This window comes from Henckelia pumila, unplaced genomic scaffold (genome assembly GCF_033568475.1).
Source record: "Henckelia pumila isolate YLH828 unplaced genomic scaffold, ASM3356847v2 CTG_80:::fragment_3, whole genome shotgun sequence".
Lineage (NCBI taxonomy): Eukaryota > Viridiplantae > Streptophyta > Magnoliopsida > Lamiales > Gesneriaceae > Henckelia > Henckelia pumila.
Window position 1 is genome coordinate 262,401 of NW_027331885.1, and position 19,233 is coordinate 281,633.

The 19,233-nt window shown below is 35.8% G+C and overlaps 6 protein-coding genes across 10 annotated transcripts; 3 read left to right on the forward strand and 3 right to left on the reverse strand.

Annotated features, from left to right (window-relative positions):
- Positions 1 to 827: 827 nt before the first annotated feature.
- LOC140873858 (GDSL esterase/lipase At4g10955-like) lies at positions 828 to 3,261 on the forward strand. The gene is made up of 3 exons (XM_073277131.1): positions 828 to 897; positions 1,859 to 1,993; positions 2,163 to 3,261. The coding sequence occupies exons 2-3, from the start codon at positions 1,893 to 1,895 to the stop codon at positions 3,127 to 3,129; spliced, it is 1,068 nt and encodes a 355-aa protein (XP_073133232.1). The 5' UTR covers positions 828 to 897; positions 1,859 to 1,892; the 3' UTR covers positions 3,130 to 3,261.
- On the reverse strand, positions 3,251 to 4,146 carry LOC140873859 (uncharacterized). Its single transcript, XM_073277133.1, has one exon. The coding sequence runs from the start codon at positions 3,983 to 3,985 to the stop codon at positions 3,407 to 3,409; it is 579 nt and encodes a 192-aa protein (XP_073133234.1). The 5' UTR covers positions 3,986 to 4,146; the 3' UTR covers positions 3,251 to 3,406.
- A 1,007-nt stretch (positions 4,147 to 5,153) lies between these two features.
- LOC140873833 (calcineurin B-like protein 8) lies at positions 5,154 to 7,208 on the reverse strand. The gene is made up of 9 exons (XM_073277107.1): positions 7,091 to 7,208; positions 6,603 to 6,728; positions 6,376 to 6,458; positions 6,202 to 6,261; positions 5,960 to 6,068; positions 5,821 to 5,873; positions 5,658 to 5,738; positions 5,471 to 5,583; positions 5,154 to 5,369 (listed from the first exon to the last, which is right to left on the reverse strand). Exons 2-9 carry the CDS (start codon positions 6,691 to 6,693, stop codon positions 5,300 to 5,302), a joined length of 660 nt encoding a protein of 219 aa, XP_073133208.1. The 5' UTR covers positions 6,694 to 6,728; positions 7,091 to 7,208; the 3' UTR covers positions 5,154 to 5,299.
- Positions 7,209 to 8,337: 1,129 nt separating this feature from the next.
- On the forward strand, positions 8,338 to 10,993 carry LOC140873860 (F-box protein SKIP8-like). Its single transcript, XM_073277134.1, has 3 exons — positions 8,338 to 8,985; positions 9,510 to 9,706; positions 10,483 to 10,993. The coding sequence occupies exons 1-3, from the start codon at positions 8,572 to 8,574 to the stop codon at positions 10,739 to 10,741; spliced, it is 870 nt and encodes a 289-aa protein (XP_073133235.1). The 5' UTR covers positions 8,338 to 8,571; the 3' UTR covers positions 10,742 to 10,993.
- Positions 10,994 to 11,602: 609 nt separating this feature from the next.
- On the reverse strand, positions 11,603 to 13,836 carry LOC140873875 (probable protein phosphatase 2C 80). Of its 5 annotated transcripts, none has more exons than XM_073277152.1 (5): positions 13,633 to 13,836; positions 13,274 to 13,366; positions 12,446 to 12,773; positions 12,212 to 12,355; positions 11,603 to 12,056 (listed from the first exon to the last, which is right to left on the reverse strand). In XM_073277152.1, the coding sequence occupies exons 2-5, from the start codon at positions 13,282 to 13,284 to the stop codon at positions 11,772 to 11,774; spliced, it is 768 nt and encodes a 255-aa protein (XP_073133253.1). In that variant the 5' UTR covers positions 13,285 to 13,366; positions 13,633 to 13,836; the 3' UTR covers positions 11,603 to 11,771. The 5 variants fall into 5 exon arrangements, with proteins under 5 accessions (XP_073133253.1, XP_073133254.1, XP_073133250.1 ...); XM_073277153.1 differs by having other exon boundaries at positions 13,593 to 13,836; XM_073277149.1 differs by lacking the exon at positions 13,274 to 13,366.
- Positions 13,837 to 16,438: 2,602 nt separating this feature from the next.
- LOC140873873 (uncharacterized) lies at positions 16,439 to 17,738 on the forward strand. Its single transcript, XM_073277147.1, has one exon. It carries the CDS (start codon positions 16,514 to 16,516, stop codon positions 17,549 to 17,551), a length of 1,038 nt encoding a protein of 345 aa, XP_073133248.1. The 5' UTR covers positions 16,439 to 16,513; the 3' UTR covers positions 17,552 to 17,738.
- The last annotated feature ends 1,495 nt before the right edge of the window (positions 17,739 to 19,233 follow it).

The window sequence follows — 19,233 nt, forward strand, 5'->3', positions numbered from 1 at the left end:
AAATCATTGCCTTCGCTTTGGATAATCACATTTTATAATTTATATTATCATTATTATTTATTACTACATTTTTTCGGGTAATTATAATTATTATTACACTTTATTATACATGTATTTGTATTATATATAAGTTAATTATAATGTCAGGCGTGTATGTAGATTATATTATATTTTATATAAAAAGTCGATCATAATGTCACGTTTACATTAATGATGATTCAATGTTATTAGTTACTTCATTTAAAATCACAATTACCAACTACCAACTAAGTTGGAAGACGATTGAATAGACATTATAAACACTCCTCAAATAATTGCAATAGCTTTAATCGGTGATTAAATTTTATAGATGGTAGAGCGTTTAGTGTTTCAAAATAAAAGTAGAAAGATAAAAATAAATTGACTAGAATAATTTTAGTAGAAGCAGAATCAATATGTCATCATCTTTTGAAGCTACTTTTAAGAAGTGCATAAAATTGAGTTTTCAAAGGAAAAACAATCATCACTTTTATTTTCAGTGATTAGATGTTTTAAAATTTTTATTAACAATTTTTTTATTAATATAAATAGTTTACACAAAAATATAGCTTGATAATGACCTAAAAAAAATATGACAACACACCTACAATTTTAGCCCGGGTCCGAATATCCCATCGGCCCATCCCATTAACTCGAATTGGATTCAACAACAATTTATATTTATTTTAATATTTGAAATCCATGATTTTATTGCAAAGTCCAATCTCATTGACCCCACCGTGTGCCCAAATTTACAACCTTAAACAAAAACTGGACAGCGACACTTCAACGCCCAAATTCTCGCATTTCTTTATTTTTAACTCCGGTTTTACGATCTAGCCTACGCTTTTGCTGCAAACTCAACCAGTTCTCTTGCAGGTAGCATTTCTCCTTCTTTTCGATTTTCTCCCCCTTTTATACGATTCATGTATGCAATGGTTTGTGACATTGCGTGTATTTATGACGAACCCAGATGGGATTTGTTGTAATTTTCGTAAAATAATGGACATCTCGAATCTTATTATCTAAAAACTTACAGTTTCTGACCTTTTTTTATTATTAAGATTAAGATTAAGATTCCAGCTGTGGGCTTTTACTTGTGTTTTCTTTGTGACGCCGGTTCTTTGAAGTGAGTTTAATTGGCTTCTGTGTGTTGTTTTTTGAAGAGGTGATTCGGAGGCAATGGATAACGTGCTTGGATCTGGCTTCGTTTTTTTTTTTTTTATCTTTTGCTTTTGGATTTCACATATTGTGTACAATTGAAGGTCCGGATGTGAGCATATACATTTTTGGGTGCCACATTGGAGTTGGAAGGAAAGATTTACAGTATTGTCTGTGAAGCTATGATTAGTTTTATTGGATCCAGTTCGTGCGTATGTATATTAGTTGTACGAAACCCGTATGTTTTGGGGAAATTTTGGGTTTTTTTCATTTGATGTGGAGCGATTGAAACACAGAACTAAAACCAAATGTATGAAAAAATTTTGTGCTTTCCGAAAAGGCCAACTCTAATTTTTAGTTCAAGAACATTTTTATGTTACACCCTGCAAGTTGTACAAAAAGATTTGGGCTTTCTTTGCCGTGGTTCGAAGATCTTAGTTCATTTTCTATTACTCAATCTCTGCTGTCCCAATTTTGTGATTTTAATTCGATGCCATAGGTTTTCTAGGCATTCTGGAGATGCTATGTTTTGGTTTTTCGCCTGCTCTTTTCTGAAATTTGATGTTTAGAAATTTTGTTGAGTTATGGACTCTCATTTTTGTTCTGAGCATATGCCTGCGCTGATGAAGAGGTTGTAGATTTCTTGTTTCGTCTGTTACCAAGTATGATCAATATGCAGATTCTTGGTGAGATTAAATCAAGAATCTTAGCTTATGGCATCAGAAGGGCAAATTGTGGACCTTTCAGGTTCTACGACTTCGGACAGGGAAAATTTCGACATTTCAGGACCTTTGCACCTCACTAAAGTTGACTGGTATGAACTAAAAGTCTTAAACTATGTCTGATGCTATCTTTCACAGCTAAGAGCCATACTATCTTACGATTCTTGGCATTTCATTATGTATTGTTCTTGTGAACTTGGATTAACGTAGCTTGCCGCAGTTAAGAGTAACTTTTCATGCACTATTTATGTTGTTTCCCAGGGACAATCCATGTCATCGAAGGTCTGTTGCAGCTAGTTTGGTTCAGAGTGTGTACATCTTGGAACGAGACCGCCAGGAAAAACGAGAAGGGAGCCTAACCCTTGCTTCTCGGTGGTGGGATGCTTTCCATTTTCAGTTGTACCGTCTCCTTATAGATGATGCTGATTCTTGTATATTCGGTGCCATCTATCAACTCACTTCCACCCAAAACAACCCTTCATCACACGAGGCTCCACGATATGTAATCGCATTTCGAGGCACCATAACCAAAGGAGATGCATTCTCAAGAGACATTGAGCTGGACATCCACGTCATAAAAAATGGGCTGCATCTGACATCTCGGTTTGAAGTAGCAATACAAGCCGTTCGACATGTGGTTGCTACATTCGGAAGTGCAAATGTCTGGTTAGCTGGTCATTCACTCGGTGCTGCCATGGCAATGCTGGCTGGAAAGAACATGGCCAAGACCGGGGTTTTCCTTGATTCGTTCTTGTTCAATCCACCGTTCTTTTCAGCACCAATCGAGAGAATCAAGGATAAGAAAGTGAAACACGGCATTCGAATAGCAGGCAGCGTGATCACGGCAGGACTGGCTTTTGCAATGAAAAACAACCACCAAACAAGCCGTTCTTTGGGGACGTTTCATGCCCTTTCTTCATGGTTGCCATGTCTATACGTTAACCCGTCTGATCATATCTGCTCTGAGTATGTCGGGTACTTTGAACACCGGAAACGGATGGATGATATCGGAGCAGGAGGTATTGAGAGGTTGGCGACACAACACTCGATCGGAGGTCTTCTATTGAATGCAATGGGTGTGCAGTCCGAAGAGCCGCTGCATCTTATTCCTTCGGCCAATCTTACGGTGAACCGCTCTCGGGCGAGAGACTTCAAAGATGCTCATGGTATTCATCAATGGTGGAGATGTGATCTGCACTTGGAATCCAAGATTTACAACTACAGTTGATGTTTATTTTATTTGTAAATCTACCCAACTTTTTACTCTCTGAAAACGTTTGCCTGATGCAAAGGCGGCTGATTCTTCTATCCATCTGCTGTACATTTTCATTTCAAGTCAACCGATCGATATTTTTTACTACAAAAATATAAATTTTTCTCTCATATTATTTTAAGAGAAACAAACATATTTTTATATCTCAAACACCTTATTATTTTTTACGAAAGACTAAATTTCACAAAAGCGTCGCAATAAATTTATATAATTTCAGATGAACAGTGAGCGCCTAGCAGTGAAAGCCTAGAACAGATCCATCGGCAACTCCAATGGCTACCCTGCACTCAGCTCTAGCCTCCACCCGATGTGTAAAGAAATGCAGAAAACGAACCCGACCCGCCATGTCAAGCCTGGTTTCCACCTCCATGCCCGGCCCGAACCCAAAACCAATTTGCCCATCTGGTGCAGCGGGCCCAACGCTTTCTTGCTGCACAGGAACCGACAGCGGGAAGGACTTGACGGAAAATGTGGCCGTCATGTACTGAGACTTACCTCCGGAGATCTTCCCGGCGGGTATAAACAACAGACCCACCTGACTTCCGGCGTACAGCAGCTGCAGCGAGCTGTCGTAGTGAGTGAAGGCGGCGTGGTTGGGGTTGCTGATGGTTACAAACTGAGAGAAAGTGAAGCTGACGGTTGAGTTAGCGGCGGAGAATGCGGGGAGTTGGACTGCGTTGACGGTGAGTTTGGGGTCTCTTGGCCTGAAAACCGTGAAATAGACGATGAAAGCGGCGGCGATTACGAGCATCAAGAAAATGGCGGCCAGAAGACACGAGGCTAAGTTCGTGTGGGAACTAGACTTGCCCATTTCTGGATCTGAAGCTCGGTAAAATCAGTGTTTCAAAATCTGAGGGAATGAGAGTGGCCGATAAGTGGAATTGAGATGAAGCTTTTCGGAGAGATTGAGGAAAGCATATCTTAGCATTTCCAATGGATTCTGTCAAATAATTGAAGGCGATAGATACATAATGCCTGCCAGCGTTTACTGTTACGGCCACATCAATTAACTTTAATTTTCCCTTTTATACCCTTTGAAATTGAAATTTTGTATTTTTTTCAAATCACTGTCTATAGGACGGTTAAGTCGATGCCACCCGTGATAGTTTTTGATTGGTTAAAATTAATGGGCCTCACATAAAACTCATTGATTTTAACCAATCATGAGTTACACGTCGCCCGCATGATAGTACCTAGGGGTGATCACGGTGCGGTTTGACGGTTTTTCATAAGAAGTTCAAACCGAATTGCCAATTGCGGTTCGATTATATTATATTTTTTTTGTTGCGGTTTTATATGTAAAATCGTTTACGCGATTTTCGGCGGTTTTAAGCGGTTGCGGTCGGTTCGAGGTTTTTTTAATGATAGGTAAAATGAAAAAAAAATAAAGCTATTCAAATTATTAGAATAATGAATGAAAACTATAATAAACAAAATAAAACTAAATAAAATAACGATCAAGCGACAAAATAAAGTTAATCAACTATAATATGTTTAGGCAAGTTGAAGATTAATATTTGTATAGATAAGTAGTAAATATATTTTGAAGAGGGAAAGAGGGGAAAATTTTTTGAAGAAGAGTTGGGAGAGAAGAGAGTGGAGGCGGCATATGATCGAATCTATTGTGTATAATGTATATACAATGTTCTATAAATATAACTCTAGTTAAATATCACTATACACGGCGGTGCGGTGCGGGGCAGTTTGGGCCAAAAATTATAACCGAACCATGGCGGCGGGGCGGTTTTTATTTTTTTTTAAAACCGCGGTTATTTCAAAAAATAAAATACGACGGTGCGAGGTGGTCGGTTCGAGCGGTTTTTGAAAAAATGTGAGCACCCTTAGTAGTATCCTGCGGGCGGCATGAGCAATAAGATGTTTTTACTTTTCAAATAATAATAAAATATTATAAATTTTTTTTCGTTAATATCACAACTGATGCAGGAAAAAAAAAAGGCCATTATATTTATGGCTTGCTACATTGTATCTTGTAGGGGAATTAGCTTGCAGAATTGTAGTTAAAAAGAATATGATCAACATGTTACACAATTGATCAAACAAATAACATACCGTGTCTATATATATATAAATTATATTTTTTAAAAAAAATGCTATTTTTGAAATTTCAACGGACGAGTTCTGAATCTGGAACTTCAGTTTCCATCACAAAGCTTGGAAATGCTAGAGTTATCTCCCTGAAACATATCATATATACATATATATCATCAAAAAACTTTCACTCTTTAATTTATACATTAAAGAAACATGTATGTGTATGTATAGATCTTGGATTAACCTTAAATAAGGAAGAGTCATGTTCTTTATAAGAGAAGGATTTTTGGCAACCAGTTCCTTCCACTCTTCCATATCTATCTTCCCATCTCCCTTAGAATCCACCTCTAAAAGCGTCTGCCCGAAAACAATATACGAGTAAGATACTCCATGATTTCGAGTACATCAAATGATTATATTTTGATGTATACCTTCTCGACGATCGCTTCAACGACATCATCTGAGAGAGACAACTCTGATTCCCTCAGAGTAGCAAGCACCATTTCCTTTAACTGAAATATCCAACAACCAAAAAAGGATGAAACAAACCTGTTGTAACATGAAACAAATGTATAATGTGGTAATAATGCTTACCCCTTCTCGTTCTATGAAACCCGTCTGCCTGAGATCATATAATCTGAATGCAACTGCAAGATCAGATATTTTTGTTCAAGTTCTATAATTGTTCTTGGAATTGGTATTTTGACTACAAAATGAATTTATTGTTGGTTACATGCGACTTTATCTGTCTCTGGTGCATCAGGGTGGAAGATGCTCAAAGACCGAACGAATTCTTCAAACTCAATGGCCCCATTGCGCTTAACATCAAACAGGTCAAATAACTGAAATGGGGAGACAATGAACTTAGTTTTAGTAAGAAAAATGGAGGACAAAATACCGGGGCGAATCACCACACTCAGGAAAGAACAGATAGGAAAATATGAGAGGGGATGACAATTGACAAGTGATACAAACCCTTTCTGCTAGTACATTCTGCTTGCTACTGCGACTAAAAAGTGCAAGATAGAACTCCTCCTGAAACCAAACGATACAAAAGACAAATAACAAACTAATTGAGATTCCCATTAGCACAAAATAAAAGAGTTTACAGTTATCGAATTTTCTGGGGCCACCCCGAGTTCACAGTACCTTGTGAATCATACCATCATCGAACACTGAACTACTCAGCTGCTCGAATAGGATATACAGAGCATCTACTTCATTCACATTAACTGCAAATAGGAACAAGTCAAGATTCAGAATCCAACGAATTGATACGAACCAGGAAAATATCTCTAACATAAATGAAACTAGGAGTTCATGATTCGAGTTTGTCTGCAAGTATGCTCTTAAGATTATAATGCAATCTAACTCACAAGCTGTCTCGGAAGCAAGAATGGTGTGATAGTGGAATCCGGCCGGATGTTTGGCTTTAGACGGGCGAAAGCACCTCGCAATTGAAAGCATTATGCGGCTTTTGTCCAAGAATTGCAAAATGAAAGCTGCACAAGATTGTAGAGTTGAATTGATAGCATGATCTCATAAATAACAGTCTTAACAAAGTAATCTAAATAGGCCCCATATATATATATTAACATGAAACTTCAAGAAATCGACATAACGGCCAGTTTGATCTATCCATTAGGCAAAAGGCATGATATAACCTAACACTCGTCCAAAAAAGTTTAGTTCCCCAACATCATCTTCATTCTACAATCTAGGCCAGATCCAGTGGGATAAACATTTTCCCTATAAATTTTTCGATTCCCGACTATTTCGTCAATTCGCCCTTGGACTAAATTTATAAAAAGAATATGAAACTTTGCAAAGGAAGAGGAAACACAACAAAACGAAAAGAACTCACCAGTTTACTGTTGTGGACTTGTGGTGGAAGTGTTGGCCTCTGATTCTTCATAAATGGGTCAAGCATATATTTATACTGGATTTTCTAACCTTCAAATTCACGCGTGATCAAATCTTTGATTCAAATTCTCTGACTTTTTGCAACCTTTTTCGTTATAATTATAATTATTAATGTTTCTTTTTAGGACGGTTAGAGTTTTCAACTGTCAAACTTGCTCAAACTGTAACATAAACGAGGAGAGAGGGATTTTTTTTTTTTTTTTTTTTAATTATATGAATGAGTTATGACATTCATGGTTGACAATCAGACCGACCAAATGGTTTGAAAATGACACGTGCCACTTTATATTATATTATATTATATTATATTATATCATATCATATATTATATATATGGATATATAATTAACTATATTATAAAATTAATCTTTCGTAATATCAACACCAGTGGATTGTGCTTATTGTAGTACACAAATTTTAAAATAGATGTGGAAATTGATATTTTACAAAGAAAAATAATACCAGTTGTCTTGACCAATTGAAATTAGCTCATATTTACGACGAAAATTGATTTTTTTTTGTTTATATTTTTTATTAAACGGATCAAATAAAAGATTATCTTATAAGAATATAATTTATAAGAGTTTTTATTTCTTTATTATTATATTCATTTCGTTCTAAAGAAGCTAAATATTAAGTATGGTTGCAAAAATCTTGAATGGGAAGAGTTTGTATTTATTATTGTGAAATAATTTATAACAAAATCATAATAAAAACTTGGTGTACACTCGGTAATTTTTTACTAATGCAATAACATACAAATTCCGTTAATCAGTAAATCACAATGAGTAAAACTCTGACAGGTGCGTCATATTGATAAAATAATCAAACTCATGGTTATTGATCAAACATGCTTTTACTCCATCATTACATTAATTTGGACTATATATATAGCGTTATTATTGTATAAAATAAAATAATATTTCGTTATTGTAATTTTTAATAGATATGATTAATTTAAAAGTTTCACCGAATGTATAATGCTGGGGGTTTTAATTTTGTTTAATAAAAATATAGCACATAGTTATAGATAAAGATATATATATATATATATATATATATATAATATAATATAATATTTTATATAATATATAAAAGAATAAAAAAGTAAATTATTCGGTAAAACGGCGTCGTTGGATTTTAAGGAATCGGCAAACTACCCCTTCAGTCACGTTTTGAGTATATATGTACATTTGACCTGTCGTTCTTCCGTTTCACCTTCCTTTTCGTCCGCCATGCCCTCCGCCGCCTGACAATTTCCCCTCTTTCTCATTGTATTATCAATCCGTCGCGCACCAAACCCTAAACCCTTTTTCAGGGTGTGGATGTGGCAAACACCGATTTGTCTCTTGCTCCGTTTCATGAATTGTGGCAATTGCAGCAGCCCCTTTTGTGATTTTTATTTAATTTCGTTACCTATGAATGGAGTTTAGTATTTATAGAATTTCCTTCGCAAGCTATTGCTCGTCGTCCTTCGTGGCCGCAGCGGTGACCTTTTCCTGTTTCTTCGTCGCGACTGTTTTGATTTTCCGCAAGGGGAAATCACAATCGAGTAAGTCTGAATTGAATAATTGGGGTGATTGTACACGTGCCACGAAGGAGTGCAAAAGTGGTAGCGGTGCTGAGATGATGGCGCTTTTGAATGGGGGTGAGAATGGGGAGATTGCGGCGGAGAGGCAGACCGGGGTGTCTATGATGGAGCAGTTGGTGCCGGAGATCACGACGCATGCGCTGAGTTACTTGGACTACCCCAGCCTCTGTAGGCTTTCCATGACGAATTCGCGCATGCGTGAAGCTGCCAATGATGATAACGCGTGGAAGGCCTTATTTCATAAGGTTTTATGTTATTTCAATTTTTTTAAATTTTTTTCTGAACTTTTTGATCCACGAAGCAATGCTAGTTCTTTTAGGTGTTCAATTTGAAGTGACTCTTTGGGTCAGTTTAGCTTACCTAGCGGTTGTCTTCAGTTTTCGCCGAAATTTTGTTACTTTACTTCCAGTGCTAGCAATGTAGGATGCCTAGTCTTTGCATATAACTATGGAGTTGAAAATTCTGAATTTGTTTTGAAAACCTGAGCAGTTGTTTGTAAATCATACATGATACATGCAGGAGACTTGGCAAGCAACATTTGGATGATAAGTTTTTTTTTTCCCAACTTTAGGTTGGTTACAGATTCTTCTTTAATTTGTTTAGGATGCATGAGAATCCATATGTTAAGATTCTCTTTGTTCACCTGGATTGAAATCAGGATTAGGAGGGCCATTTGATCCTGTAAATTAGAAACAAGGGAGGATGATTTCCGTTTATGTTTGCAATTGTGAGAATTGCTGAATCTGTTGCTTGACCCTTCATGGTCTAGGATTTCACTTTGGAGCAAGATCATGTGACACCACCCCATGGATGGAAAGCCTATTATGCAGCCACGAGAGCCATTGTAAACATCAATTTGGAGTTTTATAGAATAGTGAGAGACAGAGCACTTCCAGATATGGCTCTATTTTGGCTCAATGCGGATTATGTGAAGTGTTTTCATGCAAATGGCGAGTCATTTAGTGGGTATGCGTTTTCCTATCCATCCACGGAAAATTTTCAGCTCTTGCTAATTTAATATTAACTTTATCTTTATAAAAGGTAAAATATAACTGCTACTCATTATTGTCCTCTTCTTTCCTTGTTGTTTGATTTGATTCATAATCAAGTCACATCTTTTGCGCAAAGGATTTATAGATTTGTTTCTCACACCTTGCTTTGGACTCTAACTTCTTCTTTTGAAATCTAAATTCTCTGTTTAATCTTCTGTTGCTCTTTAAGGTGTCTATTTTAGAAATTTTGTTGAAATGTATGGAACTTGAGATTGATTAACGGATACTTCGTTAGGTTCTGTTACACGACATACACTACTTTTAAAGTATAAGTCATTCACTCTTTTTGCGATCCCCCTTGTATGGTGACTATTATGACATTTTTTTTTGTTCGAAAGACTAAAATTATAAATCCTCGTCAATTATATTTAGTCTGCTTGCTGCTTTGACTCATTTGCTTTTTACCTTCATGCTATTATGTTTAACCCCGTGGACTTGGAGTCCTGAAAGATTATGCTTGGTTGACATAAACCAAGTTTGATAGTCTTTTCTACATGTTGGAACGTATGGTCAGAATGCAGTGCCAGGAAGACAATCCGATTGAGAATCATGAAGCATGGAGGGGTTTTTGTCAACTATATATATATATATAATTTCAAAGTATATATATATATATTGATCACGTTTTTGTCAAGTATTTGCTTCAGCCTGTTAGTGTCTATTTAAACTTTTTTCAAACTCCCTTTGCAGTTACAATGCGGTCATGGAGAGCTGGCAGCTAGCCTTTAGCTGGGAGAATGTCGCTGATTTCCAGATTCGAGATGTCAAAACTCGGGTGCTGACAGATATGGCTTGGGTATCCATGAATGCTTACATTGACCTAGATGCCGAGGCATTTAATGTAACTAATGTTTACGAGTTCCACCATGGAAGGTGGTACATGGTGCACCATCATACCTCAGCATTGTTAATTCATGGAGTTGGTTTGCAGCTTCTTCCGCATGGATAAGAGGTTGGGGGCATCACGATGAGAATGCTTAGAGGCGGATCAAGCAGGGACAAATAGTAGAGTTGTCTCTCATACTAAAAAGAACTTTAAACTTCGTATATAAATTCCCCGAAAAATATAAGTTTTACCCCTTCTCATGGATACACTGAATGACATCTCGGCTAAAAGGAAGCTGTTCGACTCATTGAAGCTTTTGGTTCCTTTACAATTTTTTTTATGGAATGAAAAACTTGTGGAATTGAAGCTCTTTTTCTGCAGTTACACTGCATATGTTATCGTATGTGCATGCTTCGTGATAGGTCAGGCAACAGTTAAAAAATTTCTTAAAAGACAAAAAGAATGTTTTGGTAAATTAAATAACAGTGCCAAAAAAAATCCAAACACAAGACATATCCTTATTTATCAATCAAATTATTAATCATTCAATTATCTTATTATCGAACCAAAAAAAGGGACCATAAGGGAATTAGGGAAATTTGGAAGAAGCCAATACCTAAAAATATTAAATAGGCGAACTTCAATTCATAACACACAACACCCCCTGCAACATAATGCATGCGGAACATAAATTTTAAAAATAATAGTAATTGTAGATATCTTTATAGCTTATTTAATTTATTATAAAAACGGTTTAAATAATAAAAAGTAAGAGAAATGAACTTAAACAAGTGTTCATTTAATTTAAGTTACATTTTATTTTTATATAAAGAAAATTTTGTCAACTTATTATAAGGGTGAAGGGTTATGTTTAAAAAAAACATCGCACAAACACCATACAATGAGTGGAAGTTCCTGAATTGTGTGTTCTTATTGTAGTATTTTACATCATTTTGATATTCATCCGAGAATTTTATCACATCAAAACATTACAAGATTGGGGCCAAATGCACTTTATAACATAAATAATAACAGAGTGCAGAGAATTATATTTACGAAGGGCCAAACTGCTAAAAGTTTGTGCAATACTAAAAGTTTATCCATTATCCAAATCACCCTTTTTCATATACATCTATTAAAGAAACCAAACTGTTTAACTAACAACGAAAGCAACGACTACGGTAATATCATCTTTCTTGCCCCCAAAATATTCCATTCCATTTCTTAAAGACGCTTCTGTGAAAGGAGTAAAAGCTGATTTATCAATGGAATTATAATAAGCATGTTCGGCAATGCTCCTTGCAAATTGATCTGGATCTGCTCCTGCCCCTCCTAAGAAGTTGGCAACGTCCCGTATATCTTTTGTGAACAAGTTATCGAATAGGCCATCAGTGCCTAGTATAATAACGTCCCCTGCTTGTACCGGCATTTCAGAAACCTGTGAATTGATGGCAATCACAACACAAGATAACTGAGAAAACAAACGTGTGTTTGGAAGTAGTTGAAACCAAGCCTGACTCAATCTATTTGCCGGACCCTCAAACATTTAGATCTTCTTAACAGTGAAGAAGTATATTACAGTACTGCAAATACCTGTGCCACACTTGGTGTAGACGCACATTTACCAAGCTGATACGGACAATTGAAGCGACTAGTCTGGATTGGTGACTTGTAGAACTCTTCCCCATCTCTTAATAACAAGAATCCACTATCTCCCACATTAACAGCATGCAAGGACTGTTTAATAAAAAGTTAAACAAATGCCATTACATTACCTGCAAAGAGACTAAAACAAAACCTGAAATAGTGAACAAAACAAAACCTCACATGGTTTTTGAGTGTTAATATGCAAGCTGTGGAGGATCCTGGAACCTTAGTCTTCGAGTATGCCTCATTCAAGATGCGTTTAAGATTAAGATTATGATTACTTTCCACGGTAGGATAGTTTCCGAGCACTACAAAAAAATTGGACATCAGTTTTCGAGCATATTCTCCAGCATCAACACCTTTCTCACTCCAGCCTCCTACACCATCTGCCACACCAATTGTCTGCTTCTCCTCAAATAGGAAGTGAGCATCATCCCCTCGAGGATTGGACGCTCTCTCCTTTGGGATGTAAAAGGCTCCACAAACCATCTTCAGACTTCTTTGTGTACTGAAGAAGTTTGATAAAAGTCAGCTTCAGACATGCATTTTGTAGATGTTTTCGAGGAGATATAACATATTAACCAACCTATGCTATAAGTTATCCTCAAACATCCACCAGATCACATCACATGTATCATTAATCATTTCATGATACACATCGCCTAATATACTAGCGAATCGCACTTACAGATATGATGTGTACAACAGTACAAGTATCACAAGGATCAATTGGATAACTTCCGCATAAAACTCCGCTTCACGAATTTAACAGAATATGCATTTAAACTACTAGAGAAACCCAGATCAAACGACTTTGAATGATAACATATTGGCATGCATTCGTACCTAGAAGCGGCCAGGTCTGTGGTGGACACTGTGCCTGCTCTCAACTAAAACAGAACTCGAGATTTTACTTCTAGTTTTTGGGAAATAACATTTACGTGCATATTAGGTCAACAAAATTGAGGTAACTTGGGTTTCAGCTGAGGATCAGGAAAGGACACTCACCTTGCATGCATATACAGACCACAAAATCACCCACAATCATGCTTCATCGTGCCATCAGTAGCAAAATAGGAGCTCGAAAAATGTTATTCAACTCTTCAGTAACAAAAACAATATTAATAATATTTACAATTCACGTAACTTCAGCAATAAAAAGATTGGGGGAAACTTTTACTATAATTAACAAAAATTGGGTTTTGATTTTTCGGCCATTGCATCTGCCAATCTTGAGCAAGAAGATTCAAAACATAAAAGAAAAAAGATAAATTATATGCACAAATCATTCAAATGAAAGGCAAATCAGAGATGCTAAAATGCTCACGATCGACCAACAGAAGAACGACAATATCCCATATTTTTACCGCGGCGCAGGATCAGAAAAAGCTTCCATTCTTCGCCTTGTAACTGGCCAGCAGCCAAGAGATGAACACATAGGGGGATTCTTTTGGATGCACTTTCACTGGACTGGATCGAAAAATGTGAACATTATTGATTATTTCTTTGTCACTCTGATCGCGTTTCTCCCATTATTCTCTTCCCCTTTTATGGTAAATTTGGTTTTTGGGTTCATCTTACCAATTAGAGGTATCTCTAAAGTCTAAACATAAACCTTTTATGGTAAATTTGGTTTTTGGGTAGCTCTAAAAATCTATTAATTTTAGACGGTGTAAACACCAACTTAAAGTACGCTAATTGAATTTGGTACAAACTACTAATACCATAAAACAAATGGGTGATGCTATGTGTACACGGAGGTTTACACGTTGGGTTACACGTTGCACTTGAAATTACATAAATATATTTAATGTATTTTCGAAAGATTTTTTTCAAATCAAGTGGAAAGATAATTTTGTAATTTCATGTGTAGTGTGTAACCCAATGTATAAATCAATGTGTACATGTAGCATTTTCCAAAATAAAATAACAGTTCGTTTCATATTTATTATATGATATAAATGTAAATAAATACAATATTTTTTTTATATTAAAAATATCACGTTTTGAGTCTAAGCCCCTGTTTGAATGGTTATTTAAGTACTTAAAAAAATATTCTTTAAGTCAAATTGATAGCTTTTTCATAAACCCAAAATTAGAGCTTAAAAAAATTTTTTTTTAAAAAAAATCACTATCAATACCAAACGGCTAAAATAATATTCGGTTGAGCTTCTAGAAAGCACTTATCATTTTTTAATTAACAAAACTTCACATTTTCTAGCCAAATTTTTTTAATTGCCAAGTGACTTCCAAAAGTTTTAGTCGGTTATTTTTGTTTTTGTTTTTTGTTTTTTTGTAATTTTAGTTTTTTTCTATGTGAAGTTGATGTGGAACCAATGCAGTGCTAATGTGGAGCTGACGTGTATACTGTATAGTGTCACGTATGTATTTTCGAAAAAAATACTAAATTAACAAAAATCAAAACACGCAGGACTAAAAGTAAAATATGAAAATATAGACGATCATAGATTCTTAATCACAAACATAAGGACCAAAATTGTAATTTTCTCAATTTTTTATACTCAAAATCCTCAACTAATCCCTGGTTGTCAGTGACAAAAAAATTGCTTACAAATCATATCATTGAACTATTTTTTATTGAATGCCAAATTTATTTTTAAAAAGTCTGATATAAAGCAAATTACCCTGTAATGTAAATCAAATTATCAAACTATAAACTCCGATATTTTTTACATAAACAAACTATACATACACACAACATATATATATATATATATATATATATATATATATATCGGAGTATTGGCTAGTATTAAATAACCTTTATACTAGTGATTATAGCACAAATATTTCGTGCATATACAAAGAAGTGGACATAATTTATTTATATTTTTTATAGATCGTAAATTATTTATTTCTGGTATCCGAAAGGTTGTGCAAACCATTCCACTTTCGGTTGAGGTTAACGTTCATTTACTTAAGTATTATATGAATTTTGTGCCCCAGACGTAACATTATAATGCAATCTCAGTTCATTTACGTACAAGGCATTCATTCATTTACGTACATCCATTTGATATATGCTTTGCGGGGAAATATTCATTTTATTTATAAAACTCATGTTGATTATAATTAACTCTTAAATTATAATAATAAAATTATATAATAATCTAAAAAATATATATGGAATAATAAATAAGAGATGGAATTTAAAAAAGTTAAGTACGTATACATACGTGCATATATATTTTACAAGGGGATAATTAAAAAAAAGATATAGATTTCATTATCATGTCATCAAGTCAGCTTGAATCAACTGCTTAGACAAGTACTGGCATGTTTATTGTTAATATGTGATGAGTTACACTTAAGTAAAACTTCAGGTGCAGCATAGTATTTGTCTCATATTTGAGAAATATTAAATTGTAAGTATAACACTATCAAATACTTCAGATAAAAGGGTGCATCTCGCATAGCTTGCATTACAATATGGGGAGAGTCAATGAAATAATTGATTGCCTAGTTGTAAATAGCCCCAGGCCAGTTGTGGAGCAAAGGATTTTGCTAGACCTACACCAACATATTGATGGCCATTTTAAAATATTGGATAACAGGAAGAGATAAGATGACTTTGCAAAAAAAAAAAATTAAATTAAATAAATAAAATTTAAGGTCAAAGTGAGTCTCTTTATTCTGAATACGTTAATTCAAAATAAATCAAATCTCCCCAAATATAATTCGAACGTACAACCAATAGATTAATAGCTGACCATTCTACGGTCGAGTTATCGAGCTACCGAGAAACAAAATGAGATTAGATTCCCTAGAGTTCTATTCTCGTACTCAACCAATCCCTCTAGTTAAATTAATTTATCATTATAGACTTTTCTTATATTTTTTAATTTAGGATACAGATAATGTCATACATCTATTTAAAACTATTAAAATGAATTATTTCAAACTTCAAAGTACTATAATGAATATAAGGGTTTTTTTTTTTTTTTTTTACAAAACTCCCCTCCTAATAATTTGATAAGACATTTTGGACCAAATCAAAAAATCAAAAAGAATAGACGTGTGTTGATGTTGTTCACACTCACAAATTTGGCTTCTTTTCTCACATGGGCCCATTACTCAAAACCAACACCACAAAAATTATCCAAGCCCAAAATTATTCGTAGCCACAAAAATTAATAATTCACTCTTATTATTCTTAAACCCACACACTCATTTCTCATGCAATACCCATAATCTTCCCATCTCTCCAATCTTATCACTTTCCCCACCATGGGATGCACCTCCTCCAAAAGCGTCGACGTCTCCCCCGCCGGAGTCTACCGCCCTCCGCCGTCCAGCTTCGCCGTCTTCGACATCAACTCCATCGAAGAGCCGTGGCTCAAGTCATGCGAGCCACCGGAATTATCTGGGAAGAAGCAGCCCTCTCATCAGTTGCCAGCCACCATTCTAGAGAAGCTCAACTCCATTGAAGATGCACCTCGCACGTGGGAAGAGGTCAGCAAGGCGCTGGAGGACATCAAACCCAAGCTCAAACCAGTCGATCCTCCGCCACCGGCTCAAGATCATATCCCCGCCGCCGAGGGAGGAGAATCTGTACCACCACCACCACCCAAGAACTTGACTTTTCACACGCTCGAAGAGCTGGAAGCCAAGATCTCTCCAAAAGAACCAAAACCCACTCATGAATCGAAGAAATTCAGCGAATCACGAAAAGGGATCAATCTTCCAGACGTCTCCAAGTCGCTGAAGGACAATATTTTCATAAAGATAGACAAATTAGAGCGAGAAAAGGAAGGCAAGGCGGCGGGTTTCGTGAAGCGTGACCCCTTAGCCGACTTCGAAGAGAGATGCCCACCCGACGGATCCGACGCCGTCGTGCTCTACACGACGTCCATAGGCGGCGTGCGGCGCACTTACGAGGACTGCAACATAGTCCGGACACTGATGGAGACGCACAGGATCGTGTTCGACGAGAGGGACGTATCGTTACACGGGGGATTCTTGAACGAACTGAAGGAACTATTGGGCGAGGGAGTTAGTGTTCCGAGGCTGTTCGTGAAGGGGAGATACCTGGGCGGAGTGGAGGAAGTTGTGCATTTGAACGAAACGGGTCGGCTGCCGAGGATACTGAACTGGGCTCGCGTGGAGAGAGGGGTGGGTAGGCTGGGCTGCGAGGGCTGCGGCGGCGCCAGGTTCGTTCCATGCTTGGACTGCGGTGGAAGCTGCAAGATTGTGGTGGAGGGGAACAAGGAGAGGTGTGGGGTTTGTAATGAGAATGGATTGGTCCAATGCCCCGCATGCATTTGATCACCCCATCCCATCACTTTCATTTTGTGTTTTATTACATATTATATATGGTGTGTGCATGATTTGTAATTTCATGTTTGTGAATTTGGGGGTCGACGTGACGTAGATGTGGCGTTATTGTATCATATTATCAACGATAAAAAAAAATGATTAATTAAAATTATAGAAAATAGAAACGTACTTTCAAGATTTAGTGTGAGTGACCAAATTTTACATGTGGTATGCTTGGCTATATATGGCATACGGCAGTGGGGTGTCTTGATCATGGAGCTTGAATTTATGGTGCAAAAACAATTTCTATCACATGGCTCTGAATGTAACATCATATGCTTAATAAGCTAAATTGGACTTATATATCTATAGATCTTCAACTATTAAATTTAATTAATCTGCGAAAATGATTCATAACTAATAATCACACGGAGGCTCTCAATAAAAAAAAATATATATATATTTTGCTTGATGGAGGTAATTGTATTTATAAAGTTAATTAGGTGGAAAAGTTGTATATAACTCGTTTTCGTTTTTATAATATTTGTTTACACTTCGTTCATATTTTAAAATATTGTGATGATAGTAATTAATATCAATATTACGTATCAAAAGATGTAATATTAGCTATTAATATAAAGTAGAAATTCCAAACGGATAAGCAGATCATGACTTTCAAGTAAAAATATTCTGTTTTCTTTGCTATTGTAAATTTGTAAACGTGTGTTTTGTTCTATTCGGCCCGGCCCATGTACCATTTTTACTCACGGCCTATAAGTTTATTGTTTCTGGCGGCCCAATTTATCCATTGAATAGTTTTTAATATCATGTAATTAAAAATTGAGGCTATTAAATTTTGCGAAACAAAAGTTAAAGTCCTTCCATGTGTACAATTATGAAGAGATTAAAGAAGTCTGTGCTTGCATGAATGTATTTAGTTTGGAAATAGATTTAATACGAGGAAGTATTAATCGACTCATGCATTTTCAATGACATTCATGATTTTAAATGTATTTGAAATTCATCACAATTATTTTTAAAATTATATAATGGACGTGCGAGTACGACTAGAGGTGTAAATGAACCGAGCCGGTTTGTGAGCTTTACGAGTCTGCTCGATAAATATTTGATTCGTATTGAACTTATCGAACTCGAGCCGAATTCGAACATGTTCGAACTTTTTTTCGAACCGATCTCGAGCCAAAATTATTCTGTTCGATAGTTCGCGAATAATTCGTGAGCCTTAATATTTAAGTAATATAATATAATTATATAATACATATATATACATTTCGAATTTTTTTGAATATTTCGAGCTTTTCGAACCATAATATCCGAGCTATACTAGTTCACGAATAGGTTCGAATGTTTCGAGCCGAACTCAAACTCGAATTTCATTTCGAGCCGAGCTCGAGCCAAAATATTTGAAATTATCGAGCTCGAATTCGAATATACTCTTATCGAACCGAATTCGAGCTTTAAAATTTTACCATTATTCGGCTCGATTCGATTCGTTTGCACCCCGACGTGCGACCAATATGAGATAATTCACTTCAATATTTTTCTTCGTCCAAGCAAATCAAATAATTTGAAATTTACTTGAGCAAAATCTAATAGTTGAGATGATATGTCGAATGTCAATTTTATTATATATATCGATCCATTGTTTTCATTAGTGGTGTTGGAGAATA

Bases quoted from the DNA above. Each gene is read 5' to 3' on its own strand.
- LOC140873858 (XM_073277131.1), top strand. From the start codon at position 1,893: ATGGCATCAGAAGGGCAAATTGTGGACCTTTCAGGTTCTACGACTTCG. The intron at 1,994-2,162 runs GTATGAACTAAA...GTTGTTTCCCAG, and splicing joins CACCTCACTAAAGTTGACTG to GGACAATCCATGTCATCGAA.
- LOC140873860 (XM_073277134.1), top strand. From the start codon at position 8,572: ATGGAGTTTAGTATTTATAGAATTTCCTTCGCAAGCTATTGCTCGTCG. The intron at 8,986-9,509 runs GTTTTATGTTAT...TTCATGGTCTAG, and splicing joins GGAAGGCCTTATTTCATAAG to GATTTCACTTTGGAGCAAGA. The intron at 9,707-10,482 runs GTATGCGTTTTC...CTCCCTTTGCAG, and splicing joins AATGGCGAGTCATTTAGTGG to TTACAATGCGGTCATGGAGA.
- LOC140873873 (XM_073277147.1), top strand. From the start codon at position 16,514: ATGGGATGCACCTCCTCCAAAAGCGTCGACGTCTCCCCCGCCGGAGTC.
- LOC140873833 (XM_073277107.1), bottom strand. From the start codon at position 6,693: ATGCTTTCAATTGCGAGGTGCTTTCGCCCGTCTAAAGCCAAACATCCG. The intron at 6,459-6,602 runs GTGAGTTAGATT...TCCTATTTGCAG, and splicing joins TCTTGCTTCCGAGACAGCTT to TTAATGTGAATGAAGTAGAT. The intron at 6,262-6,375 runs GTACTGTGAACT...GTTTGGTTTCAG, and splicing joins ATGATGGTATGATTCACAAG to GAGGAGTTCTATCTTGCACT.
- LOC140873859 (XM_073277133.1), bottom strand. From the start codon at position 3,985: ATGGGCAAGTCTAGTTCCCACACGAACTTAGCCTCGTGTCTTCTGGCC.
- LOC140873875 (XM_073277149.1), bottom strand. From the start codon at position 13,703: ATGTGTTCATCTCTTGGCTGCTGGCCAGTTACAAGGCGAAGAATGGAA. The intron at 12,774-13,632 runs GTAAAAATATGG...AAACTTCTTCAG, and splicing joins TTTTCTGATCCTGCGCCGCG to TACACAAAGAAGTCTGAAGA. The intron at 12,057-12,211 runs GTATTTGCAGTA...ATCAATTCACAG, and splicing joins CTACACCAAGTGTGGCACAG to GTTTCTGAAATGCCGGTACA.